Below are 24,914 nucleotides of genomic sequence, written 5' to 3'. Positions count from 1 at the left end.
CCTGCCCGCCAATCGCCTCACTGCCGCCCCGACGGCCTCTGGAGGGGCTCCTCGGACGCCGGGAAGCTGGAACCACGCTGGGGCTCAGCCTCTGCGGAGGCCTCGTTCTCCTCACCGGCCTCTGACCCTGGGAGCTACCAGATCCGGACGGCAGAGCATCACCAAGACGGTCCCTCAGCCACTCGAGACCCCTCTCCTGCACAGCAGCCCTGACTCCTTCCAGCCAATCTTCCATCGTCCTGACAACCTGTAGAGGAGACAAAAGAAACAAAGCCACACAAGTCCTGCTACAACGAACAGGTAAGTGTAACTTTGGATTAAAAGTGCCGTTAGACCTAAAATGGCCGCTACTTATACCCTCTTAGTAACTCCTCCCCACTCCATGTCCTTAGACCAGCCCCCCAACTACTGACAACTAGCTGCCTGCCTCCTGGCAATGTCAAGGCCCATTCCCCTTAGCTGCGCTGCTCCATGGGCTTCATTTCAAAGTAAAGCGTCCTGTCGTAAATCTTGTTGAAATTTGCATCAATGTGGATAAAATAAAATGTTGTTCTTATGATCTAAACTGCATTAAACAGTTGCCATATGTATACTTATACTAATTATTTACTGAATATTATCATGCAGGTTACATATTATTATTAATTATTGTCACAATAAATTATATTTTTATAATTAGTTTGTGATTTATGTATGAAATAAAAATCCTCTAATAAAACGTACTCCAGTATCTATGAGAATTAAAAATAGTGTGTAATTCTCAGCATTAAATCATTAATATGGGAAACAGTGCCAATATATAAAAGTTTTGATATAATAAAAATTAAATAAATTTTATGATAATTTTAATGAATATATTATTTTAATATTTATCACCCAATAAATATCCTCACAATTTACTGCATGTATTTCTTTAATGCATGAATTAACTTTATGTGCAAACCTTGGTGTGCCTTGGGTTCCTTATTATATTTATTGTATATATATCCGGTGTGGGAACGTATTTTTTCCTTAACCCCTTCAGGACCGGACTGTTTTGGCCATGTTGAATGTCAAGCACAGAGCTGTTTTATTACTTTTGTGGTGTTTGTGTTTAGCTGTAATTTTCCTCTCTCTCATTTACTGTTCCCATACAAGTTATATATTGTTTTTTTGATGACAAGAAGGGTGTAACGGACCGTTTCACTTACAAGAGGATAAAACCCAGTTTAGGCGATATCCCCCTTTTCCATAGACCAGCTGCTACTGCAAGCACCAATCTCCCGAAATGCAAAATGTACAAATCTTCCAACTCCCGAACTGGAAACACACGAACCCTGGAATAGCTGAACAGGAAAAGCATATAATCCGCGTACACTCCTGGCAGTCAGTATGCCATCCAATTCCCCCAATAACGAGACGACACTTCGTTTTGAGGGTCAAGCAGAATCTGAGGTCTGGAACACCCAGCCTGCTTTTTATTACAGTTGTGCACATACAGGACACACCCAGGGGAGGCATAAAACAACCAATCAAGTAACAGTACAACCCACACATCCCCTTCCCTCAGATAAGCAATTAACATAATTATTACATACAGTAAAAATACAGTTTCCACACATACTCTGTAACTTTAAAACCATACATCACATTCACATAAAAATACATATCCACAATCAATCCATTCAGGGGAACAACATATTAAAAAATGGCATGAATCAGACCAGGGGTTCAAAAGTTACGGTAGTAAAAGTATCTTTTGTTCCCCCTGGCTGGCAGTATTTTAATCTGGCTCAAGCAGGAAAAGTAAAACATCCCACAATGCATCCTGGCTTCCTCCCTTCTGCCCTGGAGATAATTGGAGAAGTAATCCAATTATCTCCCAGGTCAAAGACAAAACTCCATTACACATGTGGGGACCTAAATACAGGATTATGTTTTAAAATATATAAAGTCACTTTTATTACACCAAACACAGACATGTAACATATCCCCAGATAGCTCAGGTCTGCGTGCACATTATTAGGTGAATGGCACGCAGACCACACAAATACAGTTTAATTGCCATGGAGCCAAAGTCTTTCCCATAGTATTTCATTATATGAATAGGCTCCATGGCATAGCTATCTGGGGGTATCACTGCTCACACAGGGCAAGTACCGAATGGCCCCACTGTGTTTAAAGGGCCAGAATGAGTGACATGCACTCTGTTAGGGCCGAATACATTTTTTAAAAGGGCCCAATCTCCCAGGGCCATAGTCCAAAGGCAGCAGGCGAGCAACCAGGCTCCTCCAGTTCACAGTGGCGAGGTTGGCCTCGCCACACTTCTCCCCTTTACCAATTAGACTAACAGGGTACCTGACCTCCTGCCGGTCAGTGCCCTGGTTAGTCCAGCAACCCACCCACAAAACAGAAACAGCAGTACAGCCCACCCACAATAACTGGTTACTACACCTGGGTAGAGGAGAACTTTGTCCAGGTCCAGGTGTCTCACCACGGCTGTGTGGGGGACTGGTAGTCTGCCTTGGTGGGTTGCTGAGTGGGCAGAGACCAGCGGTACTCTGCCCTGGTGCCAGTACTACCGCGGAAGTAGCCTGGTTGGAGCCTGGTTGTGGGAGGGAGAGACCGACTGTCTCCCCTCTGGCTGCACTGCTCTGTGGCTGGGGGACAGGACCGACCGTCCCTACCCCTTGGGCTGTAAGTGCAGAGACTACGGTCCCATCTGCACAGTTGCGGGGCTCAACATCTCCCCTTGGTGGGTTAGGCTGCCGCTGGAGAGAGGGTGTAACAAGCTCCTCTCTCTGGACTGTCAACTGCCGCTGGGGAGAGGGGTTAACAGGCTCCTCTTCCTGACACTCTCTCTGCTGGTGGAGAGGGGGACCAGCTGTCTCCCCTTTCATTATTTTGTCCTGCTGCTGGGGTGTGAGACTGACGGTCTCTGCTCCCTGCAGGACACACTGCCGCTGGGGAGGAAGGACAACACCTTCAGCTCCCTGGGGTACACACTGTCGCTGGGGAGGAAGGATTGCACCCTCAGCTCCCTGGGATACATACTGCTGCCGGGGAGGAAGGATTGCACCCTCAGCTCCCTGGGGTACACGCTGCCGCTGGGGAGGAAGGATGACACCTTCAGCTCCCTGGGTTACACACTGCCGCTGGGGAGGACGGACGACACCATCAGCTCCCTGGGGTACACACTGCCGCTGGGGAGGAAGGACGGCACCTTCAGCTCCCTGGGGTACACACTGCCGCTGGGGAGGAAGGATTGCACCTTCAGCTCCCTGGGGTACACACTGCCGCTGGGGAGGAAGGACGGCACCTTCAGCTCCCTGGGGTACACACTGCCGCTGGGGAGGAAGGATTGCACCTTCAGCTCCCTGGGGTACACACTGCCGCTGGGGAGGAAGGATTGCACCTTCAGCTCCCTGGGATACACACTGCCGCTGGGGAGGAAGGATTGCACCTTCAGCTCCCTGGGGTACACACTGCCGCTGGGGAGGAAGGACGGCATCTTCAGCTCCCTGGGGTACACACTGCCGCTGGGGAGGAAGGACGGCACCTTCAGCTCCCTGGGGTACACACTGCCGCTGGGGAGGAAGGATTGCACCTTCAGCTCCCTGGGGTACACACTGCCGCTGGGGAGGAAGGATTGCACCTTCAGCTCCCTGGGATACACACTGCCGCTGGGGAGGAAGGACGGCACCTTCAGCTCCCTGGGGTACACACTGCCGCTGGGGAGGAAGGACGGCATCTTCAGCTCCCTGGGGTACACACTGCCGCTGGGGAGGAAGGACGGCACCTTCAGCTCCCTGGGGTACACACTGCCGCTGGGGAGGAAGGATGGCACCTTCAGCTCCCTGGGATACACACTGCCGCTGGGGAGGAAGGATTGCACCTTCAGCTCCCTGGGATACACACTGCCGCTGGGGAGGAAGGATTGCACCTTCAGCTCCCTGGGATACACACTGCCGCTGGGGAGGAAGGATTGCACCTTCAGCTCCCTGGGGTACACACTGCCGCTGGGGAGGAAGGACGACACCTTCTGCTCCCTGGGATACACACTGCCGCTGGGGAGGAAGGATTGCACCTTCAGCTCCCTGGGACACACACTGCCGCTGGGGAGGAAGGACGGCACCTTTAGCTCCCTGAGATACAATCTGCCGCTGGGGAGGAAGGACGACACCTTCAGCTCCCTGTGATACAATCTGCCGCTGGGGAGGAAGGACGGAACCTTTAGCTCCCAGTGATACAATATGCCGCTGGGGAGGAAGGACGGCACCTTTAGCTCCCTGGGACTTACTCTGCCGCTGGGGAGGAAGGACGGCACCTTTAGCTCCCTGGGACTTACTCTGCCGCTGGGGAGGAAGGACGGCACCTTTAGCTCCCTGGGTTACACACTGCCGCCTCAGGGGAAGACGTCTAACCTCCTCGGATGCAGCCTCTACTCTACTCTACTGCTGCTGTAACACTCTTTCCACTGAGCATACTCTCCGTCCATCCTTGATTTTCGCTTAGCCATGACCTGGTTCCAGATCCCCTGGAATATCTCCATGGATACATAACCCCCATACTGGGCCACTCGCTGCCTCACCTCGGCCAGCCCATAATCTTCAGCGTCAGAGCCTTCCATACTTGTCTGCTCCAAGTCGCTGGATACCTCTGCTGCCAGGGGCGCTGCACGAGTGCTAACGTTGCCCTCAATTTGTAACTCCAAGGAATTGGTGTTGTCTGTAGCTGTCCTTCTGGCTGTAGGAACGATCCCGCCACTTGCCACCAATTGTAACGGACCGTTTCACTTACAAGAGGATAAATCCCAGTTTAGGCGATATCCCCCTTTTCCATAGACCAGCTGCTACTGCAAGCACCAATCTCCCGGACTGCAAACTGTACAAATCTTCCAACTCCCGAACTGGAAACACACGAACCCTGGAATAGCTGAACAGGAAAAGCATATAATCCGCGTACACTCCTGGCAGTCAGTATGCCATCCAATTCCCCCAATAACGAGACGACACTTCGTTTTGAGGGTCAAGCAGAATCTGAGGTCTGGAACACCCAGCCTGCTTTTTATTACAGTTGTGCACATACAGGACACACCCAGGGGGAGGCATAAAACAACCAATCAAGTAACAGTACAACCCACACATCCCCTCCCCTCAGATAAGCAATTAACATAATTATTACATACAGTAAAAATACAGTTTCCACACATACTCTGTAACCATACATCACATTCACATAAAAATACATATCCACAATCAATTCATTCAGGGGAACAACATATTAAAAAATGACATGAATCAGACCAGGGGTTCAAAAGTTAGTAAAAGTATCTTTTGTTCCCCCTGGCTGGCAGTATTTTAATCTGGCTCAAGCAGGAAAAGTAAAACATCCCACAATGCATCCTGGCTTCCTCCCTTCTGCCCTGGAGATAATTGGAGAAGTAATCCAATTATCTCCCAGGTCAAAGACAAAACTCCATTACACATGTGGGGACCTAAATACAGGATTATGTTTTAAAATATATAAAGTCACTTTTATTACACCAAACACAGACATGTAACATATCCCCAGATAGCTCAGGTCTGCGTGCACATTATTATGTGAATGGCACGCAGACCACACAAATACAGTTTAATTGCCATGGAGCCAAAGTCTTTCCCATAGTATTTCATTATATGAATAGGCTCCATGGCATAGCTATCTGGGGGTATCACTGCTCACACAGGGCAAGTACCGAATGGCCCCACTGTGTTTAAAGGGCCAGAATGAGTGACATGCACTCTGTTAGGGCCGAATACGTTTTTTAAAAGGGCCCAATCTCCCAGGGCCATAGTCCAAAGGCAGCAGGCGAGAAACCAGGCTCCTCCAGTTCACAGTGGCGAGGTTGGCCTCGCCACAAAGGGTTTTCTTTACATACCATTATCTGTATCATGTCATAATTTACTTTAAAAAAAAAAAGGTAAAAAAATTGACTTTTACTTGAAAAATCTTTTACTTATCTACAAAAGCTAATGAAAAAAACTACTTAATAGATTCAGAATTTTGTCCTGAATTTAAAAACACCCAGTGTTTACATGCTTTTTTGTTTTTTTTTTATGCACGTTATAGGGCTATAAGTACAAGAAGGATATTGCGGTTTCAAAATATATATTTTTAAAATTAATCAATAGTGACATTGTAACACTTATCTGTAAAAAAAAAAATCCCTGAATCAGACCTCACATGTACATATTTTTTAAAATAGACAACCCAGAGTATTCAATATGGGGTATGTCCAGTCTTTTGTAAGTAGCCAATTAGTCACAAACACTGGACAAAGTTAGCATTTATATTTGTTTGTGTTAAAAATGCAAAAAACGGAGGGGGCGGGGCCAGGCCGCCTAGCGAGATGGTCGCATGTCAGACCAGCTCCTGAACTAATCGAGGGAAAAACCACGATGTCAGTCTATTTTGGCATAAAAAGCTGACTAATGACGGTGTAACCCATCGGGTGGAGAGTACCGGACCCAGGGTGAGGCTGGCCCGACGGGTTTCAGTCCCCTGGAGGAGAATTCCTCACTGGCGCCAACGAGGCCTACTCCGGCGGTGAGTGGGGCAGACGGCCGCTGCCCCGCTATCCTGCCCATCGGTGCTCAGACAGGAGCCAGACCCGTGGGGACGTGGCCCCGTTCCCCCCCCTATGGGCCGGGGGGGTGATCCCGGTCCTCACCCCAGCATGCTCCGACTACCCCGGGAGCAGCAGCAGAGCCGCCCGTGCCTAGCACGAAAGCGCAGCAGTCAAGATGGCAGAGACCAAAGAGGCTGGCGCCAAAACCAGCAGAGAGGCCCAGAAGCGGCCTACACCGCTCCACCTGAAAAGTATGAACCTGCGGGCAGCACCGGCAAGAGGTGGCACCTTCTCAAGAGAGTCCCGCTGGAAACACCCTCTACGGCTGCTGCCTGACAGCACACGGTCGGAGGAGACCCACTATCCATGCCACAGCTCACTGACGCTGAACCACGCTGAGTCACCCAAGCCACACACTGACGATCTGCAGGGACTGTAACCCACATCAAGGCGGCACAGACCGGCACAGACCGGCACAGGGGGCCTCCACTCACCACCTAAGAAGCATTGGCTGACAGTAGGGAGACCAGGACACTATGGGCTAGGCGCTCACAGCCGTTAAGGTTTCTCTCTATTTTAACTGGACTCACACGAGTGTATGCCGACATTGCTGCTTCCATTTGATTCCTAACCTGTTCACAAGGGGGCTGGTGGGGTGAGAAGCCACTGGTAATATATCGGATGTAACATGAAAATACCATATATGTCCAGACTAGCTTAGATCTAAACGAGTTAAAACCTATAGGGAATTCTGCTCCATAACTTATATGCCTATTTTACGTTAATACAGAGCTTTCCCTATAGCCTATTCTGTGTACTATCCTGCATAACATGTTTAAAAGCGACAGCCTCAATCAGATTGGTTAATCTACTTTGACACTGTTCCATAACGAATGCCAAAGCCTAATGATAAGATAATTATACTGTCGTCCTAGCATAACAATTATCTGAGAACCCACTAACTACAGTACCAATCCTAGATGTACCTAGGAATGTCATAGATCTGCCTAAAATGTAACAAAACTTGCTATTTCATATAAAAAATGTGCTGTTTCTGAATGCCGCTCATTGTAATGCCATGAATATCCTGCAGTTGCTGTTGTGGCCCTGCAAGATTGTCTGTAACTCATATGCACATGCAAAAATAAAGAATTAAAAAAAAAAATGCAAAAAACAATTATGAACGCTAACTTTGGCCAGTGTTTGTGACTAAGTGGCTACTAAAAAAGACTGAACGTACCCCATTTGCAATACCTTGAGTGGTCTTCTTTTGCAAATGGTATTGCCATGGGGGTAATTCTCCTTCCTGGGCTACTAAACGCTCTCAAAGTCAACATAACCAACCTGACAATTTTTCAATGTAAAAAAATGTGACCCTTATATTTGACCCTGTAACTTTCAATACTGAAACACTAATATTTGTGTTGAGCAAAATCTCCAGAGTATAACAGTACCCCCCATGTACATGTTTTATAGTGTTTTTGAAAGTTACAGGGTCAAATATAAAGCTTGATTTTCCATTTTTTCACAGTGAAATTTGCCAGATTGGTTATGGTGCCTTTGAGAGTGTATGGTACCCCACGAATGAGAATTACCCCCATGATGGCATACCATTTGCAAAAGAAGACAACTCAAGGTATTGCAATTGGGGTATGTTCAGTCTTTTTTAGTAGCCACTTAGTCACAAAGCCTGGCCAAAGTTAGCGTTCATAATTATTTTTTGCATTTTTTTTTTAAAATTCTTTATTTTGTTAAGGCATATATAAAGGGTACAGAATGAAGAGATGGGGAATGCAGGGTTGTTCCACATTAATGGGTTAGTACAGAGATAATATCAGTAATTACATTTCCAGGTAGTAAATGCCTCATTTTTCTTTTTATAGGTCATGCAACAGTAACAGGAACTTTATTCAAACAGTATAGATCTACGTAAAGCATGATGTCATAAACTAGTGTAGTAAACTGGTGAGTGGCAGTTAAGAGTTTGAGCATCGACGTTAATACCTTACAAGAGGTGACCCGGTTAGACTTATGATGTCAGGCAGAGGTATATTGTAACGTCTTGTCGTGTGGGGTATGTGTTAAGGGCTTCCGTGGTTGTCTGGGTATGATAAGTGGGTTCCTGGAGGTGTCTTGCCAGGGGTCAGCTGCCTTCGTGGTTCATTCCGTCTGGCCACCTAGGACGGGTGTAAGGGTGGGTGAGTCAGTGATGCAGCCTGTATGTAGGCGTGTGCCTCTTAGGTAGATAGTCGGTGAGGGGCAGTGTCAGAGGCCTCTGCCGTTCTTGTATTCCCCTAACCTATGGGGAGACAGGGGGGGGGGGGGGAAGATTGAGAAGAGATTTAACGTGTTCATCTGTTTGTATGTCAGCTTTAGTGGAATAGCTGGCAGTTTGCGCCAAGAATTTTAAAACATGAAAACATGAAATTAAACCAAAACTAGATAATTTAAGAAAGAGAGAAGAACATGGAATAGGCAATTGCTACAGTCCGCTTTGTAGGGTGCCACTATAGTGTGGCTCGTTGTAAGATGTTTTTTTTTTTCTTTTCCTTCGCCACCAACATCGGTGAGGTGCACTAAAGTAGTGCCTTTTACGCTGAGGTTAAGTTACTGAGTCCTGATCCTGGGATGGGTTACGATTCCGAGCTGGAACAAAGGGAGTCACATTGGGTGTGTCCCATTGGTGATGTGTTGCTGGTCTCGGTGGAGTTCTGACTCCTCTCGTCAGGTCCAGGGCTGTGAAAAGAGTGGGAGCATCCGTTGGGGAAGACGCTGTGTGCGCCTTTCCGTCCTTGAGGACCGTTAGGGTTCTGGACTCAGACCAGCGGTAGGCCACGCCAGTTTCTCGCAACTTAGTTGTGATAGGTTGCATGGTCTTTCTCCAGAGCAGTGTTGCCCTGGTGACATCCTGGTAGAATGTTAGCTGGTGTGATTCAAAGTCCATGGAGGCCCTGTCTTGGAACGCCTTCATGAGCTTTTGTTTGTCAGTAAAGGTTTGGCATTTGAGGATAATGTCCCTAGGCTGGCTCGTTGGGGCGCGTTGTGGTCTATTGATCCTGTAAGCTCCGTCTAGCGGGATTTGTTTGGCTTGTTTGGCGGGTAGGGATGAGGCCATCAGCCGCCTAATAAAGTGTGGCAGTTCCTCCGCGGTCACCGCATTGGAGACTCCGCGGATTTTTATGTGCTTGCGCCTTCTCCTGTCATCCAGGGTGTCCACTCTGTGTGTCAGGGAGGAGTGCAGAGTTCTCATTTGTTGTACAGTGTCCCCTAAGGCTGCCAGACCCTGCTTTATATCGATCACGGTCAGTGACCGCTTGCACTTCAGTTTTGACTAGGGCGATGTCAGCGTCAAATAGCAGCTTAATTCTGTCGTAAAGGTCTGCAATATCCTTTTTAGTGGCGTGTGCTGGGCTTGGGGACTCGATTGCGACGGCTGTGTCTGGGTACTTTCTGACGTTCCCGTTCCCCCCTTCAGTCTCCTGAGGCTCTATGGCGTCTGGGACGGCTGGGGGTGGTGAGGGTTCTGTTGTTTTAGGCCTGGAGCATTTAAGGAGCGTCCCTATGTCTCTCGTTTCTGAGATGGGTGCCCCTGTCTGTTTTTGCGTTTTCCGACCAATGGTTGGTGTGTTGGTTTTGGTAGGGGTGCAAGTACTCACTCCAGTCCTCGAGGAGCTCGGCGTGGTAATTTGCGGCCTTCAAGTTTTCAGACCGGAGCTTCTGCCGGGTCTTGCGGGGTGGTGCTGAGGCGGATCCGAACCGGAACGGCATGAGTCGATGCAGCAGGGTTCCCCTTCCCACTGTGAGTGTTTGTGGTCGGCGGCTGAAGGTTATTTTCGCCGTTTTCAGCGTTTTTTAAGCGATTTGTTGCGGAGCTATTAGTAATGGCGTCTAGGCTGTAGCGTTGCCAGGCCCCGCCCCCCATTTTTTGCATTTTTAACACACAAAAGAAATATAAATGCTAACTTTTGCCAGTTATACTTTCATTTTGGAAAAAAAATTAAATTCACCTTGAGTTTCCAACAATACTCACTCTAGTGACTAACATGGATAGTTATTTAGCTCCTCTGTGGCAGATAACTGATCTTTGACACTGCAATGGCATACTGTATTTACCAAAACTGTTTAATTAATTGAACACTCCAAGCATCATCATTATAGTGCCAGGAGTGTTCTGGTGGCCCCCGTTGTAAGGAGTGAAACCGGTTTTGAACAGTCTGACTTCTTACCCAGTATTGCTCCCCACCTCCACTATCTCCCAAGAGCTAGACATTCCTTAGCAGGAATTTCCATTAGTTCTACTTAGCTAAACCCTATAATGCAGTGTGGCTGCCAGCGAATCAGCTAAGAAGCCATTTTATTACTTGTACCTTTAACAATGGTTATGCAATCTCCATCTCCTCGCCTCCCCCTTCCCCCCCCCGGAAAAAAATACAACAAGAAAACATCAAAAAAACAGTCCACCTTTTTTTTTTTTTTATTAACTCTTACAAATTTATTAAAACAATGGTCATATATTTGATTATTAGTGTGACACAGGTGGCACCACATTAGACCTTAGTGTGACACAGGTGGCACCACAATAGACCTGGCAGAGAGGCTGACACTCTTACAAGAAGGTGCGGCATGTAATACAACTTACTATATAATGTATATAGTTAAACTTGACTCCAAAATAACTGACAAGTCAAGAAGAAATTTTGACAAATTGACATAGTTCTACTGTCAATGGGTTATTTGGTTAAAATCCTGAGGGGGCATCGACTAAATGGGGAGAAGTGGAGAGTGTTGCTAAAATTAGATAAAAATATCAGAGCTATAAATATAGATGCAGAAATGGTTTCCAACCCTGATGTTGGTCATTCTCAACTCATGCGAATAAACCTTCATTAAAGGAGCACCATCTAGCCACCATGGCCCCCCCCCATGCCTCCCTAAAAAATGTAATATCTTACTTGTATTCAAGTATGGAGCTGCTAGCTCGGTTTCCTTTAGACCTCTCCCACTGCCTGTTGACATCAGCAGAAGTGGTAGCCTAATCCAATCACAATGCTTCCCCATAGGATTGGCTGAGACTGACAAGAGGCAGAGCCAGCATGATTCAAACACAGCCCTGGCCAATCAGCATCTCCTCCTAGAGATGAATTGAATCAATGAATCTCTATGAGGAAAGTTCAGTGTCTGTATGCAGAGGGTGGAGACACTGAATGTTTGGATGCATTTTAGGCAGCCATGACCCAGGAAGGATCTCTAACAGCCATCTGAGGAGTGGCCAGTTAAGTTATCACTAGGCTGTAATGTAAACACTGCATCTTCTCTGAAAAGACAGTGTTTACAGCAAATAGCCGCAAGGTAATGATTCTACTCACCAGAACAAATTCAATAAGCTGTGATTGTTCTGGTGACTATAGTGTCCTTTTAAAGGAATACTCTTAGCACCATGAGCAATGTAGCATTCAGAAGCAGTTATGATGCCAGATTGTAAACGGCCCAGGGCACCATAACCCCTATAGTGCACTGTGATGTTTGTGGTGCTTAGAGTATCCCTTTAACCCAGACAATATGGAATGCACTACATTTCAAGTCAATAAAACTGGGCTATTATTGCAGTCAAACAAGGATGCTAAAAATAAAACACTGACTTATATGGCAACGTACTACTTAAAGGGACACTCCAGGCTGGAAATTACATTTATTCAGAGTACGGCTTTCAAAAATAAAAATCTATTTATGCATAAAAAAAAAATAAAAAAAATATATATACTAACTTTCTAATTTATGGCATTTGCTGTAAAGTCCCAAACTTTGCAGGTTCTGAAGTGAGTTCTAACCAAACCAAAACCAAAACGTGACAACAAATTGTGGCGCTGCTTTATAATTTTATGATCATGTGATGCACATCATAAAAAACCCTTGCACAGCGGTGGTGTGGGGAAGTTGTAATTCAGGACAGTAACCTACCTGGAATGCCTCTTTAATAGACTGACTTCCAACATAGGAATTTTCCTAATCAAATAAAGCAAATACATTTCTCCCACACGGCAAAAAAGTACAGGAATCTTTGAAACTAGCATAAATAGCACAGCCCACTGCCAATTATTCTATTTGTGTAATTAGTTCCATAAACCCTAACAGATGAGAAAGGTGAAATAGAATGTTGCCATGGTTAATCAAAGAAAGAAAATGTCAGTAAGTATTAAACAGTTTTTGTATTATCTGCTACACGCTCTCAGGGACTTGGCCATATTTTCGCAGACAGCCGCCCTTGTGACAAGCACACAAGGGTGTAAAGTTTTGCGGGTGCTTATTGGTGTATTTATGGTTGAATTGTGATTCATGGCTAGTGAAATATGTAGTCAAGGATTTTTGCTGCGTGTAATTACTATATGGATAGCTTATGGAAAATCTTATGAAGTAGCAATAATTTCTGCTGGATTGTGAGCTGCTTAACATAAAAACATTTTAATTTTACCCATTTAAATAACATTGCTCTATAATCCTCACTAGCATTAATGATGTCCTATTCAATATAAACTTATTATGATTTGAGACATGGGTAGTTCCCTTGACGACAGCGGACGAGTCAAAGTTTATTATTTGGAGAATACTTAATACATTTCAACAACTTAAAACCCTTCAGACAAGAAGGTATTCACATTCTCACTGAGAACACAACCATTAGATAAAGGGACTTGATTTTAAATGTTTTACACTGTACTGGAATGTTAATTTTTGTCCCGTGATTCTAGAATGGACACTCAAGGCACTGTAACTGCTTCATCTCATCTGAAGTGGTTATAATGTCTGTAGTTCCCTGGCTCTGTCCTACTGTAAAGAAGTTTTTACGTGTCTGTGCTGCTCGCTCTAATGAGGAAGTATTAACCTGAGCAACAATGGGAGGCTGTGATTGGTCGGATGTCACCTGACCACTTTCAGCCTATCAAAGCCACCCATTGATGGTATGAATTTGGATGATTAGAAAGAGTGTAACCTTCTGCCTCTGCCATACCTTCATTGGCGGCCTGGGACACTGATTCAGTGTTAAACTGCTTAAAAATGATATAAGACTGAATGGAGGGACAATGCCATGGGTCTCCAGGCACTATGTCCTATTAAATGAAATAATTTTAATGCATATAGTGATCCTGTCAGCACTTGGCCAGGGCTAAGCAACTTTGGCATTCCAGATGTCGTGTACTACATTTCCCCTGATGCTTTGTCAGCATTATGGCTGTAAGCTCATCATGGAGATGAAGCCCTCCACATCTGGAGTGCCGAAGGTTGCCTATCCCTGCACTAATCCAAATCCCAAAAGAAAAGTAATTTCAAGCTATTATATGGAGTTCCTATAGGTAGAAATAGCTTTGTAAGTACATTGGAAATCCCCAGGAAACTGCCCTAAAGTTTTTCTAGCAGCAAAGCCTGCCCCGGTGCAGCGGAGACCCTTCTGACACTGGGAGAGATCTAAAGATGTTTTTGTACACATTAGAAGAACGTATCTTGATCAATTTATTTTTCATCTGAAGGATGCAATTTCCAGAATAACACCATCTACATAGTTATAAAGTTATAGAGAACCAAATCACTGAGCACCTGTGATTTTTAGGACCTTAGCTGGTATTACAACGATAAAAGAGTTATTCATGAAACACCAAATTAAATCATAATGGAAAAATTGAGGCTAAAATAGATGTAACTAAAACATGTTTCCAAATCAGCCACTTGATCCTTTACTTTGCCTATTTGGGTTTCATTCGATTAAAGCGGGTGTTTAGTGAAAACTCTTGACAGTACTACACTGACATCACTATTCTGAAAGTCACAGATATAAATCAAAATTTCATTCATGCAACCTAAACAAACATTATATTTCCTTTAAACAAATATATCTATTAAGAGATTTAAAAAATGAGCTTGATTATAATTTGAGATGCATTTCGTAAGGAAGGTTGTGCTTCACTGAACTGCTATTGTGAATCTGCAGACGCCAGCCTGAAAGCAGGTTTGTGCTACTGCTAACTGTGCAATAGATATAAAAAAAACAAAAAAACATTTAGGTTGCATAACTTATGTTGAAATCGGGAAACAAATAAAAATTATAAAAAGCACTAAAATGCACAACATGCTAATAATGGTCAGTTTACATTAAATTTTGGTGCAAGATTGTACAAAGTAATTTTGATAATATGCACATTTAAGGCTACACATTCTTTCAATGACAAATTATATGTAAAAAAAGGCACACAGTTTATACTGATTCAGAACAGTTTACAAGGAGACCATTAACCCTTTTGGTGCTGGAAGAGCCTGCAACAAGAGGTGTGGTTATGCATTGACCTTCAACAACATGGCACTTGGGGAACTACATTAAAATAACAGTTTGTGATCTGTTCAATCTCACAGAGAAAATCCTCACCAAAAAGTCACATTCAACAGCATGGGAATTGCTTCTCTAACCATAAAAATAGAACCCGTTCAATGAACGATCCATTCTGATACAATAGGCTCTCTCAACAATAAACCTTTTTCTTTTTCATTAGTCCTCTATAAAAAATAATTCCCTCTCCGATACTAAATGTGTCATAGGACTCTTCAAATATGAGGTTAAACCTTGCTTTGTAGTTTACACCCTGTTAATATTTTGGAAAGACAAAAAAGGAAGCATTTCACAGTTTATACATACAACTTATGTACATATTAAAATAGTCCCACCATGTGTGGCAGATATTATCCACGTCTGTGTAACGACGTCATACTTTGAAAATGGCCTTTAGAGCCCCAAAAAAAACCAAAACAAAACACGGCATATAACAGCGTTTCCGCCTCCATTATCCGTGTTACGAAGAAGAAGAAGAAAAAAAAAAAAAAAAAAAAAGTGTCTAAAATCTACGTGGATTAAAGATATGTCAATGTTGTACACTGCATTCAGCATGTGAGAAATCCATTTTCCCTACGCTTAGTCTGCAAGTTCTCATTCTTTAGATGGAATAAAAAATGTTGCTGATGCAGGGATCTTGAAAATGATTTCCAGCGACAAAACTGTTTTACCAACGTTATTTCTTTCTTTTCTTTCTGAGCGGCTCATCTTCTGAACTACTGGCTTCGTCGCTGCTGCTGTCATCGCTACTGGTGGTGGTACTGCTGGTTTCGGAGTCAGATTCAGATGAGGAAGTTGAGCTCTGGGAGGACGGAGAAGAGGAGGAGCTTGAGGAGCTTTTGTCGCTATCCTCAGAAGATGAAGAAGAGCTGGAGGAGTCTTCACTGTCTGAAGAGGATTCGGTATCAGAGCTGCTGCTGCTACTGCTACTGCTGCTGTTACTACTGGAGCTTGTAACACTTTTTGATCTGAAAGATTAGAGGTATTGTGTTTCAGTAGCCATTCCACATACAAAATACAGATGTACTGGTAAGATTATAAAACAGATAAAAAATTCATCACTGAGTGAGGAATACATATGGAGATCTCGTTACCAATAACCAATGCCGAGGTTCCACTTCCGAAATGGGTATTTTTTACTATAGGTTTATTTTGACTGGGTTATCAGCCGCAGTGACCCAGACGCTAGAAAATATTATGGGAGTGTTTACAATTTAAAATATAGGATTCAATTTAATATTGTTGGTTAAGCTTTCCAAATTATTTAATATTTTTGGTTACACTTCTAAAATGATTTTTATTAACTTATTAAAAAAATAATAAATAAAATAAAAATAAATTCACACAAATTAAATATTTTCCATAATGTTAAATTGTTTTAAAAGTTTAGCCAAAAATATTAAAATTACTTGGACAGCTTATCCAATAATATGAAATTGAGGCCATAGTTGACTACAAGTGGACAGTAAAAAAAAAAAAAAAAACAAATCCCCAAAAATATCCATAACCCACTAGCTTCTAGGATTTGTAGAATACTTGGTTCCCTTCAAAATATAATATCAATTAATCTAGCACTCTCTGCAAGCCTTGAAGAATGGTTTGATAGGCAGTAAAAACATAGCAAATTTTTATAGGGCAATGGCAAGCTATACCAACTCTGCAAATTTTAAGGACATACAAAAGTGTTTGGAGATTGAGATAGAATACAGTACATTTTAATTGCAAATTTGCTACGCAGCAACTACTAACCTTTTTGTACTGTGATCAGGGATTTATGCATGTTACACCAAATTAACACCCATCTCTGCAAAGAAGGGGAATCATCCTACCACATGATGCTAACTTTATTGCCATCTAAATTCTATTCCTATAATTCGCTAGCAAGCAAAAAGAAAGAAAGAAAAGTGATGTCAGGTGGAGATGGGAACATGCATTAAGAGCTAAAGACAGAGGTCTATGGCATATGAGCAGACTCTACAGACTACAAAGAGAGGATCCTGATTGTTGGAACTGCCTATCATTGCAGTGCAGGAAGGTGCAACTTTAAAAAAATAATGCAGACGTATTATTGGAGTGACCACAGTAGGACAGAAAAGGAGTGTGTGGTGCTCTTGGTCTCACTGCACCATAACCACTACAATTAGCTGCAACACCATGACTCGGTTTATGACAGAAAGGACCTCACCTTTTTTTCTTTCCTTTTGTGTCTGGAACATTGTTGCCACTGCTTTAAACAAAAAGAAACAGACTGTTAGTTTACTGGTTCAGTATTCATAAAGTACAAAATGAAAAGCCTGTGAGGGCCGTTTGCCATTAAGCCATAGACAATTGTCTATTCATTCTGTAAGGATTTGTTGTTTGCTTAAAGGAACACTCCACGCATCATAATGTGCCAGGACTACACCCCCAACCTATAAGTAATTAAATGGTTGTAAAATAGTTTGACTTCTTACCATTCATCCACTGGCACAGAACCCATCCTGCTCTCAGTGGGCAGTAGAAACAGTATCTATTAAGGAGCTTCTGGCAAAGCTGACCTAAGCTTATTAGCGGACTATATCAGATGATCCCCTATAGTTAATGAGCCAAGCCATGCAAACTTAATTTAGCTCAGTCAATCAACTTCCAACTGGCCTCAAGGATGAAGCTTAAGCCATGAATTTACTTGAAATCTTACCCTAACCATATACATTGAATACACCATATAGCATAAAGATTCATGGTATATTCAATGTAAAATATATAGATTTACTCCTTTCCAGCGACTTCTTGATGGGTGTTATACTCTTCATATAACACTCACCTGTGGTCATCCTTTGCTCCACAACCTGTATAATTTAATTGGCCCTGCTTGGGATGCATCCCCATGCAGGGAAAAATCTCAGTGACATCAGCACGCTGGCTTAGTTGTCAACATCGGAAAAGAGTGACGTCATGTCACTCCGTTCATATACTCCCTAGCTGGTGATAGAAGCGTGCACTATTGTTGCTATGAGTGGAGAGCAGGGAGACCTCCTGTGGGCGGTCGTTTCTACTCTCCCTTGTCAGTCAATGCCTCAGCACGCAGTTGAGTAGCAGCTGGAAGAAAAACATTTTTAAATATGTTGTTCTCCTAATCTATACTTCAGCTAGCAAAGCTGTAAGCACAATGTATAGACAGAATCTTATTCTCAATCTAACCAACATAAGTTGTTTGGAGCATGACAGGTCCCCTTTACGTTCTGCCTTTGACTGGCAAAATAATAACTTTATTGAAGAGACTTATAAAAACTGGGCCGAAATTCAGACTAGTATTTGACAGGTAAATATCTTATTTATTAGTAATTATAACATGTACTTGAACACAATAATTGAACTAAGTCTTTGAATATTCATCATGGGTAATTTCACAAAGTAAGAGTAAAAATAGTGGAATTTTATTTTCAAAATGGCAGTTCCAGTTTTTGACGCAATGACCTAACCGCTGCCACTTTGCAATCCAAAGAGCCCAACTTTGCAAGGCGGCAAATTAAGCTTATTTAAAAGATGTCATCTTCCGTAACTAGTCAAACAAATCTCCATACATTAAGCATTCATTGTATGTAATATGTTTGAAATTGGTTTATAAATAAATAAAAAAAAGTTAGTGACTCTTCAAACTGAACTCAGAATTTTGGCCTAACCTTTAGATTAGTAGTGTGACTTTATAGGCATTTCTGCTAAACTGTGTTTGGGGGCATTTTAACTGTAAAAAGTCATTATGATGTTTACATTTTAGAAACATCAGTGCAAAATTAACCTTAAAGCGGCACTGTCATACCAAACTAACCTTTTCCCAATCGCTTCCTCTTCTCTCCCGGTCTCATGATCTGTTGCTTTTTTTTCCTATTGAATCTAATTTTCTTTAAAACATAAAACAAAGTAGGGACTATTTTGTCTTATGTATTTTTCCTACGCTTGCCCAGCATTGACCCAGGGGAGGATCCAAGTCCGCTCCATTTCCTGTGGTCAAAGCAAGTTCCCACAATACTCACCTTCCTCCTGTTGCTTCATTCGGCGTTCGAACACCAGCGAAATTACCGAATTTCGTCCAGTATTTTAGGGAGCTATTTACTATAAGGCTGAAAAAAAAGCAAAAATTGGTCTTTCAGACAAATTTACTAATACGAAGTTAAGATTACTTCGTATTAGTAATTAATCTGCCCCTGCTCGCTATACCGCGAGTAGGGGCATGTCTACTAAATTGTGAACAGCCGGTGGGGGCCCTAAGCTACAAAGGGGGGGGAGCACCTACTGTCCCGTCCCCCACCCATGAGTGGCTTATGGGTGGGGGTCCTAAATGACAATGTCTACTAAACAGTGAGCAGCTAGTGTCCTACCTCTGTCCCCACCTATGAGCAGCAGGTGGGGGCCCTAAGCTACAAAGGGGGGGAGCACCTAATGTCCTGTCCCCCCCCCATGAGTGGCTTATGGGTGGGGGTCCTAAATGACAATGTAAAAAAAATAATAAAAATCATAATTACCATGAGCAGTCTTCTTTATTCTAAAATCTTTTTTTCAGCCCCCAAAAAAGGTCAAACAAAAATCCACAATTCCCGTCAAACTTAAATAAACATAAAAAAATAAAAATAAAACAGAGATCAAAAAAAGAAAGAAACAAAACACACCCTGAAAAAATAAATAAAATCCAGACGCTAAAAAAAATATAAATGCTTATAAATGTGGAAATGCTTATAAAGCCTTCCCAGGCACTGCAATTTGACTCACAGCACTCTGATTAGTTGGTTTAAAGGAAAACTCCAAAACCTGCTTACATAGAATATGAAAAAAAAATCTTGAGCCTTGCCCGATTGGTTACTTGCAAGACTTAAAAAGTCCCCCCCCCCCCCCTATATTCTGTGTACGCAGGTTTTGGAGTTTTCCTTTAACAAGTTATAGAACTATGACCAAATACTGAAAGAATCAGTTTGGGCACCATAACAGCTTCATTAAAAAAACATTGTTATGGTGCCAGGATGTCTCTGGCTTACGTTTAGGGGATAAACTACTTACAAATGGTTTAACCTCAGAGTCAGGATTCCACTGCCGTTCCACTCTGCCCCCATGTCCTTTCGCATTTAGAAATTCAGAATTGAGAAAAACAGAAGACTAGGGCAGCATTGGACATGGGCGATTCTGATTAGTTAACAGCGGCCAGCTGACGCTCTAAACCTTGGGTGTGCAAAAGGTAGACCCACAGATGTTTTAAAACTACAGCTTCCATTATGCTTTGTCATTCTAAAGGAAAGCAAACCATCAGGGGATCTACCTTTTGGGCACCCCGCTCTAAACCAATCAGTAGCTCCCCATTAAAAAAAAAAAAAAAAAAAAAGTACGTACCACAATTTCGTGAATGGTTTAACCCCTTTAGGACACATGACATGTGTGACATGTCATGATTCCCTTTTATTCCATAAGTTTGGTCCTTAAGGGGTTAATCACTAAACGGATGCCAGTGAAAGGGCCTTCTGGCACCATAACAACTTCACTTAAAAATACTGATTTTTTTTCCAGCTCTTGAGAGAATTTGAAAAATACATAGCCCTCAAACATTACCTTTGGCCTATAATCATCCTTGCCTCTCTTTCTTTCAAGGTTTTCTTTAGTTCAGCTGTTCGGGAAGGTCTGTAGACATATTTCCTTTTCCCACTGCATTCATAGCTCCAGTGTCCAATCTCGAGGCACTTCTGACAACGCACATTCTGCTTATTTGCTTCACTACCAGCAAAACAAACAGAGAACAGTTAGTAAATTGCACTTAATCAGTAAAACAGGTTATATCAAGTACCACGATCAAGGACTAAACATTTTGTGGTAACCAACTAATTTCTGGTTATCTGGTTGAAAATCCCTGCACACATACCACTCTTGTTGCCTTACCAGAAGCTGTAACAAAGTTACTTTTGTTAGATTATGACACAGAAGAATTGGCCTGCTTATCATAGAGGTGTACCCTTCCCAAAAATCCCAGCTCACTAACTTATTATTCAAAGAGAGATAATGCCACTTGCTCAGTGCAGTACATCCACTCTAAACAAATGAATATAAAAGGCTCAGAATGGCTGCGAGCACCTTCCTGTTTAAAATAAAAGGTGGGTAAAGGATGAGGGTTTGGAGTAAATCAGCGAAAGTGGGCCATTCTGAAGTACCTAACTCCCACCATGTTTTCTAAAAGCAGTTTTCACAGTGAGAAGATGTCAGCGTCCATAGGAAAGCATTGAGAATGCTTTCCTATGGACTGATTGAATGCGCGCGTGGCTCTTGCCGTGCATGCTCATTTGGCGGAAGATGGAGGAGAGTCCCCAGCGCCGAGGGAGCCTAGCGCTGGAGAAAGGTAAGTCTTTAACCCCTTCCTCCCCCTAGAGCCCGGCAGGAGTGGGACCCTGAGGGTGGGGGGGACCTATTAACACTATAGTGCCAGGAAAACGAGTTTGTTTTCCTGGCACTATAGTGGTCCTTTAACTTTTAGTTCAACACTTTTGCAAATGATGAGAATGAGTAGAGCTCATGTAAACTGCGGATGCCATCTCAACGTTTTTTGTTTTTTTTCCAATATACTTCTCAGTATCTCCTTAAACACACCTTTCTTGACAAAAGAAGATACTTTCACAATAGTAAGTTATGCTTTATAAGGGCATGTCTAAGCTTGAGATCACTGATGTGAGGAGGGAAGAATGAACAATATGTGTGCAAACTCAAGCATGCGCAAGAATAAATTAGGAAAGCTATGCATGGCATTGGAGGGGGAAGGGAACCCTCCACTAAAATATGGTAAATCAAAGGTATCAATGCAGCTCTGTCAGGGGCCATGCCTATTTTTTGTTTTACTCTACCCCAGATTCTTTTCATGTTAAATGCCTCCCCCAAGTATTGTTTCCATCAGTTAGCCGATTTTACCTTTTTATTATAAACAATTTAATTTTGTTAACAGCACTGGATCTCTATCCAAGTGGGTGCCACATTAAGTACCCTGGCAGTGATGTGTAGTCTCTGCCTTCTTCCTTACTCCAGTGCTACGGAAACAACACTTGTTTTGCATGCCCAAGAACCCAGAAGCACTGGCAAATGTATAGAGTATGCATTATGCTTGGGGAAGAACAAAGGATGGGGATTATAAACAAGGGTTAAGACAGGGAGATGAGTATGCTAGAAAAAATAAACTTGACAAAGCTTTCCTTAAGTTCAACCCTTTTGTCAAGATGAGGAAAAGTACATAAGAAAAAAGTAGTATTTTGCAAGAAATAAACAGAAAGGAAGAAAATAAAAACAGATATAGATATAGAGAGGAAGGGAATAGGAAATGATTGGAGAAAGGTAAGTTTGAGGTGACAGAAGATCTAAAGCAAAATGAGAATGTAACCCCTTAAGGACACACGACATGTATGACATGTCATGATTCCCTTTTATTCCAGAAGTTTGGTCCTTAAGGGGTTAAAGAAATAGTTCTAGCCAAAGTAAAAACTACTGATACAGCTGCTGCAATATTATATATGGTAGTGGCAGAAGCAATCAACAGGCAAATATCTTTTGGATACAGAATTGGGATTTCAGGGACACTCCAACCACTAACATATCTTATAATGGTAATGGTGCAGGCCCTCTTTTTGTATAGGCTGATTTCAAGTGGTTTGACGGAAACGGAGTTCCCAAATCCTTAGGTCCATCTTCGGTACTGGAGAGGTCACAATCAGGAAGTTAATTTCACCTCATTTATCTCCCAAAATATTTTTTGCAATTATCCCACAGTTGACACATAATGTGTATTTAGAGCACTGAGGTACAGAGGAGACCGTGCTTTATCTTTGTAGCTCTTTCAGGCAGACGGTTTATACTTGGCACTTCCAAAAGTGCTAGAGTGAATTAAATATGGCTAAATCCCTAATATACCCATTAGTTAGACACACCAATTGCACAAATATTTTGTACACATGAGGAAGCAGCTTTCCTTTCAATGAGGTCTTCACCTGATGGGGTATGCTGGAGTAAGACCCGCTTGTGAATTAACTGCATAATGGTGTCACAAGAACCCAGAAGAATTTTATTCCTAACATCCTAACCACTCCAATGAGATGTAATGGTCACGATGCTCAGTGTCCCTTTAAATCAGTCTTGACAAATTCTAAAACCACGAATGTTGCATAAGTACAGTCGTCATTAAGCAAAAGCAACATAGAAATTGCAGTTCTACAACATCTACAGTTTTTCCACTTAAGAAAGAACCATGTCTGAGTCTGAAGCTCAGTTGATAGTAAAACACTGCTCGGTTCCCTTAACAATGAACCAGGCTGTGCATAAGCAGATAGCAGGGGAGGCATGGCTGATAGTTTACTGAGCATTTCCAAATCACGCTATGTGATTACTGCAACCACTCTTTGTAGATAAATTATATTAAACTACTGATGGAGATAAGTTTATGTAATACTATCAGTTCCCATAAACCAGGATAAATGTCTCAGCCAGGTGTGGGAGGGGTCGGCAGCTCTAGTACACTATATACTGAACACAGGGGACAGGAATGAGAGATCTGTCATGGTTCACAGGTGGTCCATTGGATCCCATGTAAATATTAGCCTGTCACCTAGTCCATCAATTGTTGCCTATGCCCTAACCATTGATTAAAAGACATTATTTACCAAACAATGTTTGTTGTAATGTAGCACCCAGACTTTGTTTTCTGGTCACAGAATGCCATCTTAGTTTCTGTGTGCTAATATCATTCTGCGTTTCACTGATTTATCAAGTTGTGCGAACAAACAGCACTGCAGAAGCAGGGGGTAACTTTTAGGGTCTGCTACAAAATAGGATTGGTGATGGCATAGTAGAACATGGGCTAAAATAGAGAACATGTGGGTTTACAGAAGGATCGGTCAATATTAAACTATGGCTTAAAAAGAAATAAAATAATTAAACGATTTGAAATACATTATCCTATTTAAAAATGGGTATATGTACAAGTTTTATTCCTAACTGGTCTGTGAACATATTTCATATCATTTTGAAAAACAACCATATAGCTGAGAGATTGCTAACTTTTAGCTGTTTTCTAGCATTAGTTGATTTTATGTTTTTATTTTAGGACTTTTCTGGGGATTGACAGTCCTGAACAGCTGTTAAGACACTGACACAGGATGCCATAACCGATGTCCTTTCAATTCTGTTATATTGCTGCAGCACAGACCCCTGAGAGCAGGCATATAACAGATCCCACCGCTATAAGGATTGCCCTCCGCGATGGCTGTAGTGGTCACATAACTGGCGTTCGCGTACAGCACCACGACATATGTTGGCGCCACACACATTCCAGCTGGATTTCAGACACACCGTGGCTTCAACAACTTCCCTGTGAAGTGTGACAGCAACCGGTCACAGCCTGCACCAGCTATGGGTGGAAATAGGGCACAAACCGATATAAAACACATGGAGAACTAATAGAAAATAACACGGCACCCGCCCCCTCAACTTGTACCACCTACCTCTGGATCACCCACCGCCCTAACCATTCACCCACCCGCCCGTGTCGCGAGTCTCGCTGGGTATGGGGCTCGGCCAGCGAGCTCCCCGCTTTACTTACGCCTGCCTGCGAGCGATCAGCCGGTGCATGGGGGTAGCCATCTTGGCGAAGGCCAGTGGTTGGCTCAGTGCATGCTGGGAGATAAAGGGAAGGAAGTGGCAGCCGGAAGCGGATATTCCGCCATTAAGATGGGGTTTGGGGGAAGAAGCATGTGTGTGCGTGATGGTGGTGTAATAACACATCCTGCTCCATTATACCGGCCATGCTCTCTGTATAGAGCCGTCCTCGAGTTACATTAATGCTGAAAGATATACAGAGCTGTGATTAGGGAAGGTGGTGCCTATGAGAGGCACTGTATTAATGTGATGGGGTCTGTCTATGAGAGGCACTGTATTAATGTGATGGGGTCTGTCTATGAGAGG

The 24,914-nt window shown here is 43.1% G+C and overlaps 1 protein-coding gene across 1 annotated transcript; it reads right to left on the bottom strand.

Annotated features, from left to right (window-relative positions):
• Window positions 1-14,672: 14,672 nt before the first annotated feature.
• On the bottom strand, window positions 14,673-24,624 carry ZCCHC10 (zinc finger CCHC-type containing 10). The gene is made up of 4 exons (XM_063447407.1): window positions 24,553-24,624; window positions 20,538-20,699; window positions 17,149-17,190; window positions 14,673-15,931 (listed from the first exon to the last, which is right to left on the bottom strand). Exons 1-4 carry the CDS (start codon window positions 24,591-24,593, stop codon window positions 15,640-15,642), a joined length of 537 nt encoding a protein of 178 aa, XP_063303477.1. The 5' UTR covers window positions 24,594-24,624; the 3' UTR covers window positions 14,673-15,639.
• Window positions 24,625-24,914: the final 290 nt, after the last annotated feature.

This window comes from Pelobates fuscus, chromosome 3, assembly GCF_036172605.1.
Source record: "Pelobates fuscus isolate aPelFus1 chromosome 3, aPelFus1.pri, whole genome shotgun sequence".
NCBI lineage: Eukaryota > Metazoa > Chordata > Amphibia > Anura > Pelobatidae > Pelobates > Pelobates fuscus.
Note: the sequence above shows the minus strand (reverse complement) of the source record. Positions and strands in the feature narration are given on the sequence as shown.

Coding starts and splice junctions, on each gene's coding strand:
- ZCCHC10 (XM_063447407.1), bottom strand. CDS start 24,593: ATGGCTACCCCCATGCACCGGCTGATCGCTCGCAGGCAGGC. Junction 20,700..24,552: donor CTGATCGCTCGCAGGCAGGC/GTAAGTAAAGCG, acceptor TTTTGCTGGTAG/TGAAGCAAATAAGCAGAATG. Junction 15,932..17,148: donor ACAAAAGGAAAGAAAAAAAG/GTGAGGTCCTTT, acceptor CTAATCTTTCAG/ATCAAAAAGTGTTACAAGCT.